This window comes from Nelumbo nucifera, chromosome 3, assembly GCF_055504915.1.
Source record: "Nelumbo nucifera cultivar China Antique chromosome 3, China Antique-T2T, whole genome shotgun sequence".
Lineage (NCBI taxonomy): Eukaryota > Viridiplantae > Streptophyta > Magnoliopsida > Proteales > Nelumbonaceae > Nelumbo > Nelumbo nucifera.
The window spans coordinates 62,552,232-62,569,620 of record NC_142651.1 but is presented as its reverse complement, the minus strand read 5'-3'; the positions used below and the strand labels follow the sequence as shown (position 1 = coordinate 62,569,620).

Sequence of the window (17,389 nt, the reverse complement as noted above, 5' to 3'; positions counted from 1 at the left end):
TGAAAAACTCAAGTTTCCAATCTAATTGCAATAATTTTTAACTGTACTTGTTAATAATTTATTTCAGGCGCATGTGAAATTAAGTAGATACTTACCCAATTCACCAAACAAAGCATTGCAAAATGGACATAGATTTGGCACAATCAATACATATCTAAATCATGCAAACATGTTTTGTTATTTATGACATTATACTTTGGTGAAGATGAATGATCCAGGAGCCACAACTAGGACAATCTTTTGGTTTTTGATTGTCTGTTTCACAAGCTTATTCTGTGGAGACACTTGATGTACTATAGTTTTATGGTCCCTGTTGTACTATAGTCTTAGTCTTAGTCTTATTTTCTTCTTTTTCATCTTTCAGACCTCTAAGGGTTCTTTTGTAATTCTTTACTTTTCTTCTTCAGCCCTTCAAGGGCTCCTTTGTAATTATACATAATTAATATATATATTTTGACTCATTTGGGGTGGGGATCAAACATTACAGTAGACACCCTTAAAACCTTTGGTGTTCTCACGAACTGGAAGATTGACATGATATTAGAGCGGGTCATGTCTACCAGCTGCTGATTCGATTAGCTTCTTGGATTATTAGAGGATTGTTTGAGTATTTTGATTGCTATCAAACTCTGGTTGAAGGTTTTTTGAAGGCTGTTTTACTCGGCGGAAGCTGATAGGTTTTTTATCTGGAAAAGACACCCAGCAGGTCAGTTTTTTCTTTTTTCCTCTAAATTGGCTGATTCAATCAGCCTAAGACTCTATAGTTGGTGTTGCCCAGGCCTCCTTTAACTTGTTATTGGTCTGCTTTGAAGAATGGTTCGGTTGTGATAGGGTTTTGATCCCACCCTTGTAGTTGACAGTCCTGAAACCTTCCATTTTGGGACTGACATTTATGTAACCCTATTATTCTGAGATTTCTGTAGCATAATCTCAGTTTATTTAGTGAAGTATTACATCAGTATTGATCTTGAACTGTTACTCATTTAAGTTGGGTGGTTAATCTCCGTTTCTTCCTTCTTTTAGCTTCATTTTGAGCTCTGTTAACCTGTTTTGGACTATGGTTGTGATTCTGAATGTTTGAGAAGGCTGATATCATTCCCGTAAAGTTAGATGGAACTAACTACAGCATGTGGAAGTTCCATTTTGACTTCTTTGTTGAAGGGAAAGGCCTGGAGGAATATTTGAATGGGAAGGTTACTAAGCTGGATGAAACTAATACCATGACTTATTCACAATAGAAGTTGGACAATGGGAAAATAGTCTCTTGGATACTCAGCTCAGTTGTTTCTCATATTGCAATATCAATGAGAAGAATGCATACTTCTTATGAGATGTATGCATACTTGAAGAAGGTGTATATTGATCCAACATGTCTAGACAATATTGGATTGAATTTGAGATTTTTGCCTATTGCTAGTAAGAAGATTCGTGAATATTATGCCAGTTTCGTTGACTTGTGGGCAGAATATGAGCTTGTCCATACAGACTCTTCGGACCTTGCAGAATGTGTCAAGTATCTCTAGCAGCACTTTGAGAAGAGGAAAGTGAATCAATTCCTTATGAGACTTAGGCCTGAATATGAGATAATCAGGTCTAACATTCTGAGTAGAGGAACTCTTCCAGATTTGGATTTAGTGATGGGTGAATTGTTGAGGGAGGAGACTAGACTCTTAACTGTTGCAAGTATTGATGGGAAATCAATTGACTTAGGGGCTGACACAACTTTTGTTGTTCGAGGAAACAAGAAATCTAGTGCTAAGGACTTCTTCAAAATACAATGTTATGAATGCAAGGGGTTTGGTCACATTGCTTCTCATTGCAAGAAAAAGAATGTTTGCACTTGTTGTAAGCAACATGGTCACATCATTCCAAACTGTCCGGTTAGGCCATCTAAAGGTGTCCAGAAGCAGTGCCAGCCCCGTGCATATCAATTGACTAAAGGACAAACCACTGATATCTCCTCTACCGAGGGTGATTCTTCTGATAAGGGTGAGCCTTTTGCATCTATGGTTGAAGAGAAAATTCGGCAACTGGTATCCTTTGCTATTTCCTTTGCATTTTCTGTTTTTGGCCTATCTGGTGAGTTTTCTTATTATTGTTCTTCTCAATCTTATATTTGGATCATTGATTCCGAAGCAATTAATCATATGACAGGAGTTTACCCTGAATCACTAGATAGCATTTCTAAAGCCTATCATAGACATATCATTACTGCTAATGGTGAAAAGTTGAATATCATTAGTAGTAATGACCTGTCTAAGTTGTCATCTACTACCTCCTTCCTCTTACCAAAACTTTTTTTGTTCCTAACGTTACTACTAATCTGATTTCTATTGGACAACTTGTTGACGAAGGATATACACTTACATTTTCTCATGATGGTTGTTTGATTTAGGACTGGTACACTAGGAAGGTGAAATGGAAGGGGTGTAGGTTGGGTTGTTTATTTGCATTGGAGTTTGAGAATTTTCTTCTTGATGTTTAGTTAGGAAAAGAAATAACGTTTATGGCATAAACATTTGGGACATCCACATTTTAAAAAATTGAAAATTTTGTTTGATTAGGTTCTATTAAAAATAAAATCCCATCTTTAAATACTTTTGATACCTCATGTGTTTCTTGTTGTTTGAGCAAAAGCCACACTCTACCCTTTCCTCACATTTGAGCATGCCACTTCACCATTTGAAATTATACATAGTGATGTTTGGACCTCAATTGCTATTTCTCGACTTGGATACGAGTACTTTATGTTGTTTTTGTTCATTGATGATTGCACTAGGTACACATAGATTTACTTTCTAAGACAAATCAGAAGTATATCCTACATTTTGGTTTTTTCATGCTATGATACAAGTTTCGTTTCAGTCTCATATACGTATTCTCCATTCAGATTTAGGGGGAGAATACATTGATGGAGACTTTTATCCTATATAAGAAGTCATGGGATACAAGTTCAATAAAGTAGTCCAAACACACCTCAATAGAATAGAGTGGTTGAGCATATGAATGGTCATGTACTTAGTGTTGTGAGAATCCTGCTACAAGAATCTCATGCTCCTTCGTTTTGGGTAGAGGTTGCTAGCACTGCTGTTTTCTTGATTAATTGTGTTCCCTCCTCTGGTCTTTCTAATATGTTTCCTTTCTAGAAACTGTTTGGTCGTCCTCTAGTCTTATCTAGTTTCCATGTTTTTGGGTGTCTTTGCTTTGTTCATATTCTGTCTCGTAAACGTTCCCAGTTATTTGCTCAGTCTGTTATGTGTGCCATTATGGGATATAGTCCAGATCACAAAGGATTTCATTGTTATGATCCCTTTGTTCGTCGCATTCGTATTTCTCGAAATGTTGTTTTCTTTGAGCATATCTCCTTTTTAGTTGTTGCTAGGCTATCTGCTCCATCTGTTTCCTCTAGCTGGTGCAAAAGATTTTTTCATCTTTTCTCACAAAAGGTTATGTGCCCAAGATCCTATGCCTACAACCCCACATCCTCCCGGCCTGGATCATCCCTCCACTGATGCTCTCGTAAGTGATGTTCCTTCCGATTTTGTTTCTATTCCTATCACAACTCTTCGTTGGTCCTATTATATTTCTAGACCTCCTGATCATTATTGTTTCCCTTCAAACCATAGTTACTTGTTTGCTGTGTTATTTGTCACAAATATTCCCTACTCATATTAGCAGGTCATTATCAGTTGTCATTGGTGAGAAACCATGGATGCAGAAATTCATGCCTTACAAGAGAATGACACTTGGGATTTAGTTGTTCCTTCCTCAAACAAGCTCCCTGGGCCTGGTTTGAGAAGTTTTGAGATGTTGTTATTGTTGTTGTTGGATATCGTTAGAGTGCCTCTAATCACTCACTCTTTATCCATCAAAGATCTCAAGGCATTACAATCCTGTTGTTGTATGTAGATGATATGTTGTTGATTGGAGATGATGAGGTTGGAATTCAGGAATTATAGTCTCTTCTCCATAGTTCCTTCCATATGAAAGACTTGGATTCTCTTACTTATTTCTTAGGGCTGGAAGTACACCATAATAATCGAGGTTACTTTGTTTGTTAGCACAAATATCCATTTGATCTTGTTAAGCTTGCTGGTCATACGGAAACCGAACAAGTTGCTACACCTCTAGAATTCAATGTTGTATAAATCTGATGGGACCTTGCTTCCTGATGCTACTCTATATCGACAACTTGTTGGGTCCCTCATCTATCTCATCCGTTATGTTCGTAGTAGTTTATCTCAGGGGCTATTCTTTTCCTCCTCTCCTATTCAGTTGAGGGCTTATGCTGCTGCAAATTGGCAGGCTGCCCTAACACTAGATGGCGGTCTACTACAGGGTGGTGTGTCTTTTTCGGTGACTGCCTCATCTCTTGGAAATGCAAGAAACAACAAATAGTTTCTAAGTCATCTACAGAAGCCGAATATAGGGCTATGTCATTTGTGTGTAGTGAGATTGTTTGGTTTCAATCTCTCCTTGCTAATCTTGGTGTTCACCTCCCTACACTTATTTCTCTCTATGTTGATAACACTAGCACCACCAAGATTGCGTCTAATCCAGTGTCCCATGAGAGAACCAAGCACATTGAGGTGGACTGGCACTTTATTAGGGATTTATTTCTTGTTGGCTCCATCTCTCTTCCACATATTGCTTCCAATTTGCAGATTGCTGATATACTTACGAAGCCTATGATGGGATTTAGACATCTATATCTGGTGGGCAGACTGATGCTTATGTCTCAGCATCAGTTTGAGCCTTTGAGGGGGAGTGTGGAGACACTTGATGTACTATAGTTCTATGGTCCATGTTGTACTATAGTCTTAGTCTTATTTTTCTTCTTTTTTATCTTTTAGCCCTCTAAGGGCTCTTTTGTAATTCTTTGTTTTTCCTCTTCATCCTTTCAAGGGATCAATTGCAATTATACATAATTAATATATATATTTTGACTCATTTTGGGTGGGGGTCCAATATTACTGTAGACACCCCTGAAACCTTTGGTGTTCTCACGAATTGGAAGATTGACATATTCATATTTAGCAATTCCCCTTGTAGGAGTCAAGTTTTATGATTAAGGTGACAGCCTCAAATTTTAATCTGCTAACGATCCGAAACCAGTGATGGTTAAGAAACCCAACCTTGATGTATTCACAATAATACACTGACAATCCCTTGATTACCCTGCAGTTTGCATACAAAGTCCAACCACATGATCATTACCCCTTTAATACACTATTCCCACAACCATCTTCAGTGTGTAATGAATGATCATTGACCTGCATGCTCATCCCAGTCATGTGATTCTGCATATGTAAATAAAGCATAGGACTAAAATGCACATATCTTACTAATCTTATTTATATTTTTTAATGCTCACATAGTTCATGCTAGTTTCACCCAAGTTGATATATCTTTTGAAAATGAAGGCAGTACAGTTGGACATTGGGTCCAAGTGGTGCATCCTCTAAATTTATCACAAGGATACAATGAGCTGGCAATATTATCCCAGACAGTGGGCTTGCAGGTAATTTTAATTAAAAGAATACTTTAGATGCATCTTATCCTAGCATTTGATAAGATAAGCTGTCAATCTTCTTTCTAGAACATTCCGATCTGCATATTGTCTGAAGTTTTGTCTAACCAGAATCTCATGAAGACTCTGGCATTTGCTGTTTTATCCATGTTAATGTGTTTTATCATGTGGTGGCATCAATTTAATGAGATAACACTATTTTCCTCTGCTGTAGTATCTACATATTACTTGCAGTTTTGGATGTGGTCATGGGTTACTCTGTGGAATAGCCAAATTTGGAGAAGTTTATCCCATATGTCCTGAATTAAGATTCCAATTTATCAGCAAAATTGCATTTAATACATTTGGCACAAAATACTACGAAACTACACATCATATAGACAATACTAGTAAAGCACCCAAAATTGACTTATTCAAGGGAGTTGATTTTGATGAGGAAGTCAAGGAAGAACACTAACTCCAAGTGAAGCGGACTATGGCTATATTTTGATGTAATGTAGTTTGATGGAATAAATCAGAAAGTGGCAATTTGGGACGAATGAGAGGGAATTTGGGAGTTAATTTCTTCAAATAAAGGATCTAAGGAGGGGGAGTTAACACCTTAATGAGAGGCAATTGAATGAAGTGTAAAATAATAGTTTAAATTACATGTTTTTGCTCACAGTTAGAGATGGAACAAATTCAAAAGTGGGGGTGTTTAGTGAAGAAAAAGTCCACAAATTTCATTAATTTAATATACAGTAAATATAAGATTTAATGAGAGGGGGATAGGAGTTAATACCTTAAATATAGGGAATGGAGTGAATTAATATAACTAGTAGATCAGATTGTGTTTTTTCCCCTTATGATAAAATGGGACTAAATTCAGCAGTAGGGTTATTTTAGTCAAGAAAAATTCTAGAATCTAGATGTCATTCCCACTTCTAATAGTAGTACAGATTAGTCCACATTTTGAAGAAGATAATAGGGATAAGATTTTCTTTTGTACAGTCTAAATGCTTCGTCTTAAAGCTTTTGGGTCCTGTTATAGATTTTGGTTTTCCATTATTTGGTACTAAATTTCTAATTAGTAAATGATTAATAATGGAGAGGGACTTAATTTCATTGTCTCTTTTATTATTTCATTTAGAACTCTGGTGCCTTCCTTGAGAAAGATGGAGCAGGATTTAAAGGACAAATTAAACTGACAGGATTGAAAAATGGAGAGATGGATCTTACAAATTCATTTTGGACTTATCAGGTAAACTTTCTTTTATTCATGTGGGTTCTTCTTGAGCACCTTTTTTAGTATCAACGTGCTATCATGTTATATTACCTGGTTGATATGAACGCTAAATAGTAAAATACTCAATAGGGAAGCGATCCATCTAATATCTATAACCTTCTTATGAAATGTAGGAGATCATTGCAATGCCCATTAAAATTGTTTTGTTGCTTCCAATTTCTATCCTTGTAACTATCTCTTTGGAAGGGTTTATTACAGGTGCAAATTTGAATTCCTGATTTTAAGAATTTCAGCTGTATCAATTAAGAAATGCTAGGCGCAGACCCACCTGAATTGCACCCTTAGGGTTTATAAGTTATCCCCATGATGAAGTCCCAAAATGCATTGGGTTTTGACATGTTTGCCCCAAACGTGGCCATGTTTGCCATCATCTGGTGTATGGTAAAACAAATGAAGATTAGGTTTTGACGGTAAATACATAAAATTCATTAGATTGGAGGCTGGTGATGCATGACTTAACTGTGAATTGAGCAGCCCAAAGTATTAATTGATATTTTTTAAACCTATGGTTGAACTGGTTGTTCAGACTGCTTAACCCATCACCCATCCAGAATTCTGGGTCTGTTTCACTACCGAATTGCTTTCCCACAAAATACCATTAATTGGGTGATCTGATCAGTTGAACTGTTTAGCCCGGCCTATGGGTTACAGATCAAATATTAATAAAAATACTTCTTATTTATTGCATTATTTTTTGTTTAATATGATAAATATATAAGATTAGAGTTATGCCCAATTTTTTCTATAAAACTGTATTTTTCAATAACTTTGTTGTGATTTTATCTATTTTCTATATATTTTGTTATTTAGCATGACAGCACATTGTCCTGTTTAACCCAAACAGTTGAATCTCAGTCTCCCACCCAGATGAAAAAACAATTATTTTTTTGGGTCAATTTTAAAAACACTGTCCCATAATTGAAAAAATCTTGGATTCTTACTTTTATTGTTGTTTATACTTGTTAATGATTGATGGAAGACTTGAGATTAGAGAGAAAAAAAAAAGAAATGAAAAAGCAAAATAAGCTGCAGCCATCATTATAATTAATTTTTATAGTAATATGTATTGAAGCTCCTCATCACTAAAAATTAGGAGTAGACAAGTTTGCCCCTAAATTGGTTCCTGTCAACATTCCCCCTCAAGCTTGGCATGAATATCATACATTCCAAGCTTTACAAGTTGTCTTCCATCTTAGGTTGAGGAACAACCTCACAATAAACTAGTTGATCACTTAACCATAAAAGGTAGATTTCTCCACTTGCAACTTTGTCCTGAATTTCTGTGTTTAGTATGATCATGATAAACATGGTTTTTATCAATATGAGTAGCTGATTGGTTGTCTCAAAATTAAATTCCAACTCAGTCATGAGAGTTCTTAGGTCTTAGAAAAACTTACCTCGTGTACCATTGCTCATTATTCAGATTCTGCACTTGACCTAGTAACCACAAATTGTTTCTTACTTCTCTAAGAAATGATGTTCCCATCGATAAATGTATAGTAATCTGAAGCAGACCTATCATTTACAGATCCAGCCCAACTTACGTAAATATATGCCTTCCAACTTTATGACCATGATGAGCACACAATAGTCCTCTACTAGGTATGCCTTCCCAAGTATGTGTACATTGCCTTTTCCCCTTATGTAAGGCAAAGGGAAGATCAAGATTAACAGAAGTCCGAACAAGATAAACATAAGGTTGAACAAAAGTAGAATCAGCAAAAAACAATAGATGAATTGACAGGAAGAGAAACATTACCTGAACCCGAGGAGATACTGTGGTTGTTGTTCAACTTCAAAAATCATCTTCTTATGCCTAATAGACACCTACAATTCCTATGTTGGCACTTCAAAAGGAACAGGTAGTGGAAGAAAGAGGACTCTGTCTCTATTCAGATAGATTCTCCTCCTGAGGAGAGACATGAATTTAAAAGAAATACTAGGATTTAAAGAAGGTGACATCATTAGAGGCCATACACTTGTATGAAGAAGGACCATAGAATTTATACCCATTTTGAATAGGTGAATAGCCATGCAAACCACACTTTATGGCCTTAGGGTCAACTTAACTTGGGAAAGACTCAAGTCATGAACAAAATAAACACAACCAAAGACTCTCAAGGATCATCTAGTAGCTGATGTGAGCAAAGTAATTTATGTATTTTTAATGGAAACTTATTGATCAAGTTTGTTGTCTGAACAACATCCTCCCAAAATTGAGTGGGAACACTCACTTGAAATAGTAGATCTTGTTAAAGTTCAGCCTGCCCTAGAAATCTGTTTTGTTTGTTAGTTGTAAAGTATACAGCAAGAAGGAAGAAAAGAAAGAAGAAGAAGGAAGAAAGAGGAAGGAGAAGACAAAAGGTCTGCTTCGAAAGTTAGGAAAAGTCTCCCTAGATTCGGCCAGACCTGTTATTATATTATTAATGTGACTGGAAAAGACAAGAGTGCCCTTATTTAAGTAAGAGGCACTCGAACTAACATAATAGTACACATCAGCACTCTCAACAGGTGTACAAAGACCGAAATACCCCTTCACTAAGACTCCCCCTCAAGCTGGTGAATATATATCATATAATCCCAGCTTGTTACATATGTAGTCCACTCTCCCCCGACTCAAACCTTTTGTAAACAAGTCTGCTCACTGATTTCCTGTATTAACATATGCAGTCTCTATCACTCCATTCAGCACCTTCTCTCTCACAAAATGATAGTCAACTTCGATGTGCTTGGTTCTTTCATGAAACACTGGATTGGAAGAGATATGAACCGCTGCCTAATTGTCACAATAGAGCTTCATTGGAGTACTGATGTCATATCCTATCTCCTGTAGAAGATTCCTTAGCCACACTAATTCACAAGCAGTATGTGCCATGGCCCTGCTTCTGCATTGCTTCTTGCCACAACTGTTTGCTTCTTACTTTTCCACGTTACCAGGTTACCCCCCAGGAGGGTACAATAGCCTGTGGTAGACCGTCTATCAGACATGGAACCTGCCCAATCAGCATCGGTGTATCCTTCTACTTCCAGCTTTCCACCACTTTTGTACAGTAACCCACGGCTAGGGGCTCCTTTCAAGTACCTCACAATCCTTAGCACTGCATTCCAATGTGGGACCAAAGGTTTCTGCATGAACTGACAAACCACACTAACCGCAAATGAGATATCTGGCCGAGTAATGGTTAGGTAGTTTAGTTTGCCTACAAGACGTCGGTATCTGCCAGGTTCTTCAAATACTTCACCTATATCACTGCTCAGCCTCGTATTGGTTTCCATAGGTGTCTCAGTCGGTTTAGTACCCAACAAACCTTTTTCTTTCAGTAAATCCAGCACATATTTCCTCTAACACAAATTAATGCCATGCTTAGATCTTGCTACCTCTATGCCCAAAAAGTATTTCAATTTGCCAAGGTCCTTTGTTTGAAAGTGTTCCTATAGGAATGCCTTCAATCTGTCAATGCCCATTTTATCATTCCCAGTCACAATGATATCATCTACATACACCACCAGTAGTATTTTTCCTACCGGAGAGTCATGACTGAAGACAGAATGATCAACTTGACACTGTTTCATACCAAACTTCTTGACCACCTCACTGAACCTACCAAACCATGCTCGAGGGGACTGTTTAAGGCCATATATAGCCTTCTTAAGTCTGCATACCTTACCATCCTCCCCCTGAGCAACAAACCCTGGTGGTTGCTCCATGTAGACCTCCTCGAGCAAATCACCATGCAAAAAGGCATTTTTGATATCTAGTTGATGTAGAGGCCAATCATACATAGCTGCCAGGGAGATGACAACACGAACTGACCCTATCTTAGCAACCGGGGAGAATGTCTCTGTGTAGTCAATGCCATAGGTTTGGGAGTACCCTTTTGCAACCAGCCACGCCTTCAGGCGCTCAACACGACCATCTGGCAAGTACTTAACGGTATACACCCACTTACAACCGACAGCATGCTTCCCAGGAGGAAGAGCGGTGAAGTCCCAAGTGTGATTATGATGGAGTGCAGAGAGCTCTTCTTCCATAGCACGACACCACTCTGGAGAGGTAAGGGCTTCCTGGACATCCTTAGGAACAACCACTGAGGATAACAAGGAGATGAACTGGCGATGGGAGGCAGAGAGGTGAGTAAGGGAAACAAAATTGGAAATAGGATGAAGGGTGCAGGTGTGTTTACCTTTCCGTAAGGCAATAGGGAGATCAAAGTCGGAGGCTGGTGTTGGATTTGAAGTCGGATCTGTCGACGGTGATAAAGCCGGAGGAGGCGTAGCCGGTGCGCGTGGGCGATGTGTATACACGTGACGGATAGGTGGGCTGTCAACGGACGGTGGCACCGGAGGCAAAGATGTAGGCACGATTGAAACCAGAGGAGGAGGATCAGCCACAAGAAGGGGAAGAGGAGGAGGTGATGTGGAGGAAGCAGCATCACCGGACCCCATGAAGAACGGAGTAGACTCGAAGAAAGTAACATCAGCACATACCAAAGAACGACGAGAACTGGGATGGTAACACTTGTACCCTTTCTGAGTCTGGGAATAGCCAAGGAAGATACACTTAAGGGATCGTGCCTCTAACTTGTCAGTCCCGGGACCCAGATTATGGACAAAGCAAACACACCCAAATACCCGAGGAGGAAGCGGAAACGGAAACATGTTGGGAAACAAGACACTAAAAGGAGAACGACCATCAAGAATAGATGTGGGCATCCGATTAATTAAGAAACAAGAGGTGAGCATTGCATCACTCCAAAAGGGTTTGGGAACATTCATGTGATGCATGAGTGAGTGTGCCGTTTCTACAAGATGTCGGTTCTTTCTCTCAGCAACCCCATTTTGTTGTGGGGTGTAGGTACATGAAGTTTGGTGTATAATGCCATGTTGGTCCAAGTATTCTTGAAAAGGTGAAGACAAGTATTCACGGCCATTATCAGAACGGAAAATTTTGATGTGAACGCCAAATTGATTGCGGATCTCAGCATAAAATTTCTGGAAGATGGCAAATAATTCACTTCTTTCTTTCATTAAATAGAGCCACGTCATTCTTGAAAAGTCATCAACAAAAATAACAAAATATTTGTGTCCATTATATGACATCACTTTATAAGGACTCCAAACATCTGAATGAATTAAAGAAAAATGACTCGACACACGGTTATCAACCCTAGAACTAAAGGGAACACGATGGTGTTTCCCAAATTGACACGACTCACAATCTAGAACAAAAAGTTGACTCAATGAAGGGACCAAGGACTTCAGCACTTTCAGCGAAGGATGACCAAATCTACAATGCCACTGGAGAGGAGAAATAGATGACTGAAGGGCCATTGACGTTCTTCCACCACCATCAAGATAATACAGTCCACCGGCTTCATGCCCTCCACCAATCTTCATCCCCGTCTTGAGATCCTGAAAAACACACAGAGGGGTAAAATGTAACGGAGCAATTAAGGGACTTGGTCAGCTTACTAACAGACATAAGATTAAATGGAAGTTTAGGTACATATAAAACAGAGGATAGGGACACAGGGTCTAGGTCAACATTACCAACACCACGAATAGATGATGTGGAGCCATTAGCAAGGGTAACAGATTGTGATGGTGAGCAATGAGTGAGAGATGAAAACACACCTGGAGTTCTCGTCATGTGATCGGTGACTCTAGAGTCAATAATCCCAGGGGTTGGGTGTGGATGCCAAACAAGCCATACCTGAGTGTGCAAAGGTAGCTGTGTTCTGCTGTGACATGGATTGAACAAACCTTTCATACTCATCACGAGGAACACTCACCATCTCCCTGCCTGGACCATCTGGAGAAGTAGAAGGCATCTGGTCAGCTGATCAGTTCTCTTGTCTAAAGTTGGAACTGGTGTCACTAGTCATGGCAGTAGTTAATAGTATGTCCATCCAAACCACAATGAGTACACCTTCGTGGACCCGAGCCACGTCCTCTACCACGAGCTCCCCTTGAATCTCTACCTCCAGTACGACCACCACCATGGATATGTGTAGGACCACCACTACCACTCTGGCCATACACTGGACCGCTACTGCCACCTCGGCTAGGCTGGGATCCTTGAGCCCCACTTCTGCCACCTCGTCCTCTCGACACTGCAAATGCTGATTTATCTGAGATACTAGAGGTTTCCATAGATCCAATGGAAGTCCTCCGAAGACGAGCAAACACCTCCTCTAGAGATGGAAGAGCAGATCCTCCTAGTATCTGGGCTCGTACTGGTTCATACTCAGACTTCAGCCCCACCAGAAACCGAGTCACATCAAGCTTCTCTCTCTATTGGTATTGAACCTTGACATCTGAAGTGAGAGGGTGATAGACATCTAGCTCATTACGGATATTTCTCATACTGGCATATTACTCCTCAAGGCTCTGATTTCCCTATTGCAGATTGAAGTATTCCTGATATAGTTGATATGCCCTAGTTGTATTATCCTGACCAGAATACAGTTTCTTAGCATGATCCCACACCTCTTTGGCTGTGTCAAGAAACATGAAGTTCACACTGATTCTGGGTTCCATACTGTTCCACAACCATGTGATAATCTGTGCATCTTCCTGTTCCCAGTCTTCATACTCCTGAGAACTAGTGGGAGGTTTCTCCTCTCTTATGTGCTTTACCTTCTTCTTCGCCTTCAGAAAAACCTCTACAGACTTGGCCCAAGGGACATAATTCTCTCCATTCAGTTTAATGGAGGTCATTTGGACATTCAGGTAGTCAGTAGATATCATCACACTAGGTTTACTATCACTATTATCTGCCATTGCCGAATTCCCTTATCACTGAAACTGAGCACTACACACTGCACACCACACAGATACTTTACCGAAATCTGCACACTGATTTCAGCTATGACAAAGGCTGAAAGCTGTACTTGTAACACCACAAACTCTACTCTACAGCTATCGGAAGTTTCACCATTAAGTAAACACTACTTCCCTTCGAATCACACACAAACCAGCATAAACTCTAACATAAACCCTAGCATACTGCAATCTGAAAACCCATCATACGATCTGTACCACACCTCTCATGTGTTCCATAACAGAAAATATGCATAAAAAAAAAACTCCTTACCTCATCGCCTGAAGGCCAACCACACGAAGGAATGAAACACCACTGCACCACACACACCAGCCCTACATTAATTAGGGGAGGGCTTAGAAACCACAGCAACCGATCACCAACACCACCACCGGAGGCATAGAAACCTCCAAGGGAAGAGGGCGATCACTCCTTTTCAGCCCTTTTCCTAGTCTCCAACCAACGGCTGAGAAATCTAAGAAAACCCTAGTTCAAATGCGCAGAAAACAAAATTCTAGCAGGACTGATTTGTTTGATGTTGCTCTGATACCATGTTAAAGTTCAGCCTGCCCTAGAAATCTGTTATGTTTGTTAGTTGTAAAGTAAACAGCAAGAAGGAAGAAAAGAAAGAAGAAGGAAGAAAGAGGAAGGAGAAGAGAAAAGGTCTGGTTCGAAAATTAGGAAAAGTCTCCCTAGATTCGGCCAGACCTGTTATTATATTAATAATGTGACTGGAAAAGACAAGAGTGCCCTTATTTAAGTAAGAGGCACTCAAACTAACATAATAGTACACATCAGCACTCTCAACAGGTGTACAAAGACCGAAATACCCCTTCACTAACAGATCTCTTGCCACCTCACAACATGCATGTGTTTTTTCCTCTTTGCTACACCATTTTTCTGAGGTGTAAAATACAATAGTTTTGGTGAATGATTCCTCACTCGAATTATTTTTATCATTATTAGATCGGAAAATCTTTATTCTCTATTTCAAATAGAGTCTCTATCATGCAGGTAAAATTCTTAATGATTATCATAATTCTTTTTTACTCTTTGGGAGGTATAGCCAAGTGATTCTAGAGAAATCATCAATGAATAATATAAAGCATCTATAACAACAAATACTGGATGTAGAATATGTGCCCTACACATCAATATGTATGATATGAAAAGGAAAAGAACTACATTACTTGAAAGGTAAGTTGTTTGACAATGTTTTGACAAATGGACATTAACCCATTTCACATTGAAGACATGACAACGACACTAGTTGAAAAGAAAAAAAAAGAAACTAGGAAACAAGAATTTCTATGCCTTAAATGACAGATGACCCAACTGATTATTTTATGACCTTATTTAACTTATAGACTCATAATTACCACCTCTATGGGATGGATATTTCCAAGGATTGTCGTGATATTAGGATTAGAAAGTATATTTTGTTAGCTTCATTGCCATTTCCATTATCTTCCCAGTTCTCAAGTCTTGAACAAAACAATGGTCAAGATAAAAGATTACATGACGATTGAAGGGTTTAGTAACATAGTTTTCAAGGTGCCAAGGTGAGGCTAGGTGAAAATGGGTCGCTCAGGCACCTAGGTGAGCCTACGCGGTGGAATCTAAAAATGGAAAACCTACAGATTTCTACCTCTCCTGAGCTAGTTGTTTTGGGTTTTATATATTAACCTACAAATCTCTAAACTAATTTTTGTGCTTGTGGTTCTTGATTCTTGCTTAAAGTATGCAAAACAGGAGAAAAATGCTAAAATGAAAGAAGAAAATAAGGGGGAGGAGCCCCTGTTTCAAATCAGCAATGATGACAAAAAAAAGAATGAAAAAAATTTAAGAATAAAAGGGGGTGCAGCCCCTGTTTCATCCTGTTAGATCTGGCTGTACAAGGGTAGTATAGTCCTTTTATGTTTAGTTATATATGTATTGTTCAGCTGATGTGGCTCTCACTTAAGTGAGGGCACAATGATAATTCTTGTATATCTTAGAAGAGTATAAATAAAAGAAGGGCCCACTAGAGGGATTTGACTTTTTCTCTCTAGTTCGGGTGTGACCTTTTCTCCTTCTTCTCCTTCTTCTCCTTCTTCTCTCTCTTCTTCTCCTCTTTCTTCTGATCTGAACTTATACAACATTTAGTCTGAGTTTTATCATGGTATCAGAGCCACGATAATCAGTTCAGATCAGTCTTATCCTTTTCTCTCTGTTCTGCGCATTCCTTTCTAGGGTTTTGCAGAATTCTCATTGATACCTAGAGAGTTTTCCAGAAAGAAAGAAAAGGACTGGTCATGTTCTCCTTCTGGGGGTTTCCATGCCTCCAATGAGTGCAGTTGTTGTGGTTTTGTGTGCTTGGTAGAAAACCCTCTACTCGGCAATTCGAAGAGGGCTGGTTTTGTGATGGTAACAGTGCAGACTTGGTATCCTCTACTCGACAGGTACATGATCTTCAAATTAAGTTGTGGTATGTAGCAAGTTTTTTTTTATATGTTGCAGAACTGAATATCCTATTCGTGAGGTGTGTTGTGAGGGTTTCTAGTGCTGACAGTAGACGGCAACAATAGTGCTGTTGCTAAAAGTGTTGAACAGTTGTGAATATTGTTGCTGAAACAGTGGTGAATAGTTGTAAGTGTTGTTGCTGAAACCAAGTACTAGGACCCCTAGTGGTGTTCGGTCATTCGTGTGGAGTGTGGTGATTTATTAGGGGAGTAGAGTAACAATTTAGTGGTACAACTTCCCATTGTTTTCTTGTGCAGTCATGGGAGACAGCAGTGAATACAAATCAAGTGTGATGGTGCCTTTTGATTATCTGAATGTGCAGATGACCTCTATAAAACTAAATGGTGAGAATTATGTCCCTTGGGCTAAGTCTGTTGAAGTTTTCCTGAAAGCCAAAAAGAAAGTGAAACATGTAAGGGAAGATAAACCCCCAATTGATTCTCCGGGATATGATGAATGGGAGCAGGAGGATGCTCAAATTATGACTTGGCTATGGAACAGCATGGAGTCCAAAGTTAGTGTGAACTTCATGTTTTTAGATACAGCCAAGGAAGTCTGGGATCATGCAAGGAAACTATATTCTGGACAAGATAACACTACTAGGGTTTACCAATTGTACCAGGAGTACTTCAATCTGCAACAAGGGAACCAGAGTCTTGAGGACTATTATGCCAGTATGTGAAATTTACGAAATGAGTTGAATATTTATCATCCTCTTACACCTGATGTCAAAATTCAACAACAACAGAGAGAGCAGTTGGATGTGACCAGATTTTTAGTAGGGCTGAAGTCTGAGTATGAACCCATCAGGGAACAAATACTAGGTGGATCTACTCTTCCCTCTCTTGAGGAAGTGCTTGCTCGTCTTCGGAGGATTTCAGTTGGACCCATAGAGACTTCCACTATGTCAGATAGATCTGCATTTGCAGTTACGAGAAGGGGAGGTTGTGGTGGTAGAGGAGGTCAGCATGGTTGTGGTAGTGAAGGGATGAGAGATCCATCATATGGATGGCCGAACCATGCAGGTAGGTTGGGCGAAATTTCAAAAAAATTCTCTCCCATGTGGGAATCACATTCCCTATTTTAGAAAACTGCATTTTCAAGGATCAATCTTGAACCTAAACCAGACCAGATCTGAAGGTGTTCACGCCGAAGGATGAATCCAAAGACTGCTTCCACCGAAGATGACACGGTGCTGGATGAAGCAGAATCAGCAGGATGGCTCTTCAGCAAGAACCTGATTCTTCAG

General features: G+C 39.2%; 1 protein-coding gene across 6 annotated transcripts in view; it reads left to right on the top strand.

Moving 5' to 3' along the window:
- BGAL9 (beta galactosidase 9) overlaps positions 1-17,389 on the top strand; it is a 162,676-nt gene that overhangs the window by 79,628 nt on the left and 65,659 nt on the right. For all 6 annotated transcript variants that reach the window (XM_010275743.2, XM_010275742.2, XM_088901849.1 and 3 more), the window contains 2 exons: positions 5,424-5,521; positions 6,660-6,770. In XM_010275743.2, the coding sequence (XP_010274045.1) occupies positions 5,424-5,521; positions 6,660-6,770 (209 nt within the window). The remainder of the gene's footprint in view (positions 1-5,423; positions 5,522-6,659; positions 6,771-17,389) is intronic.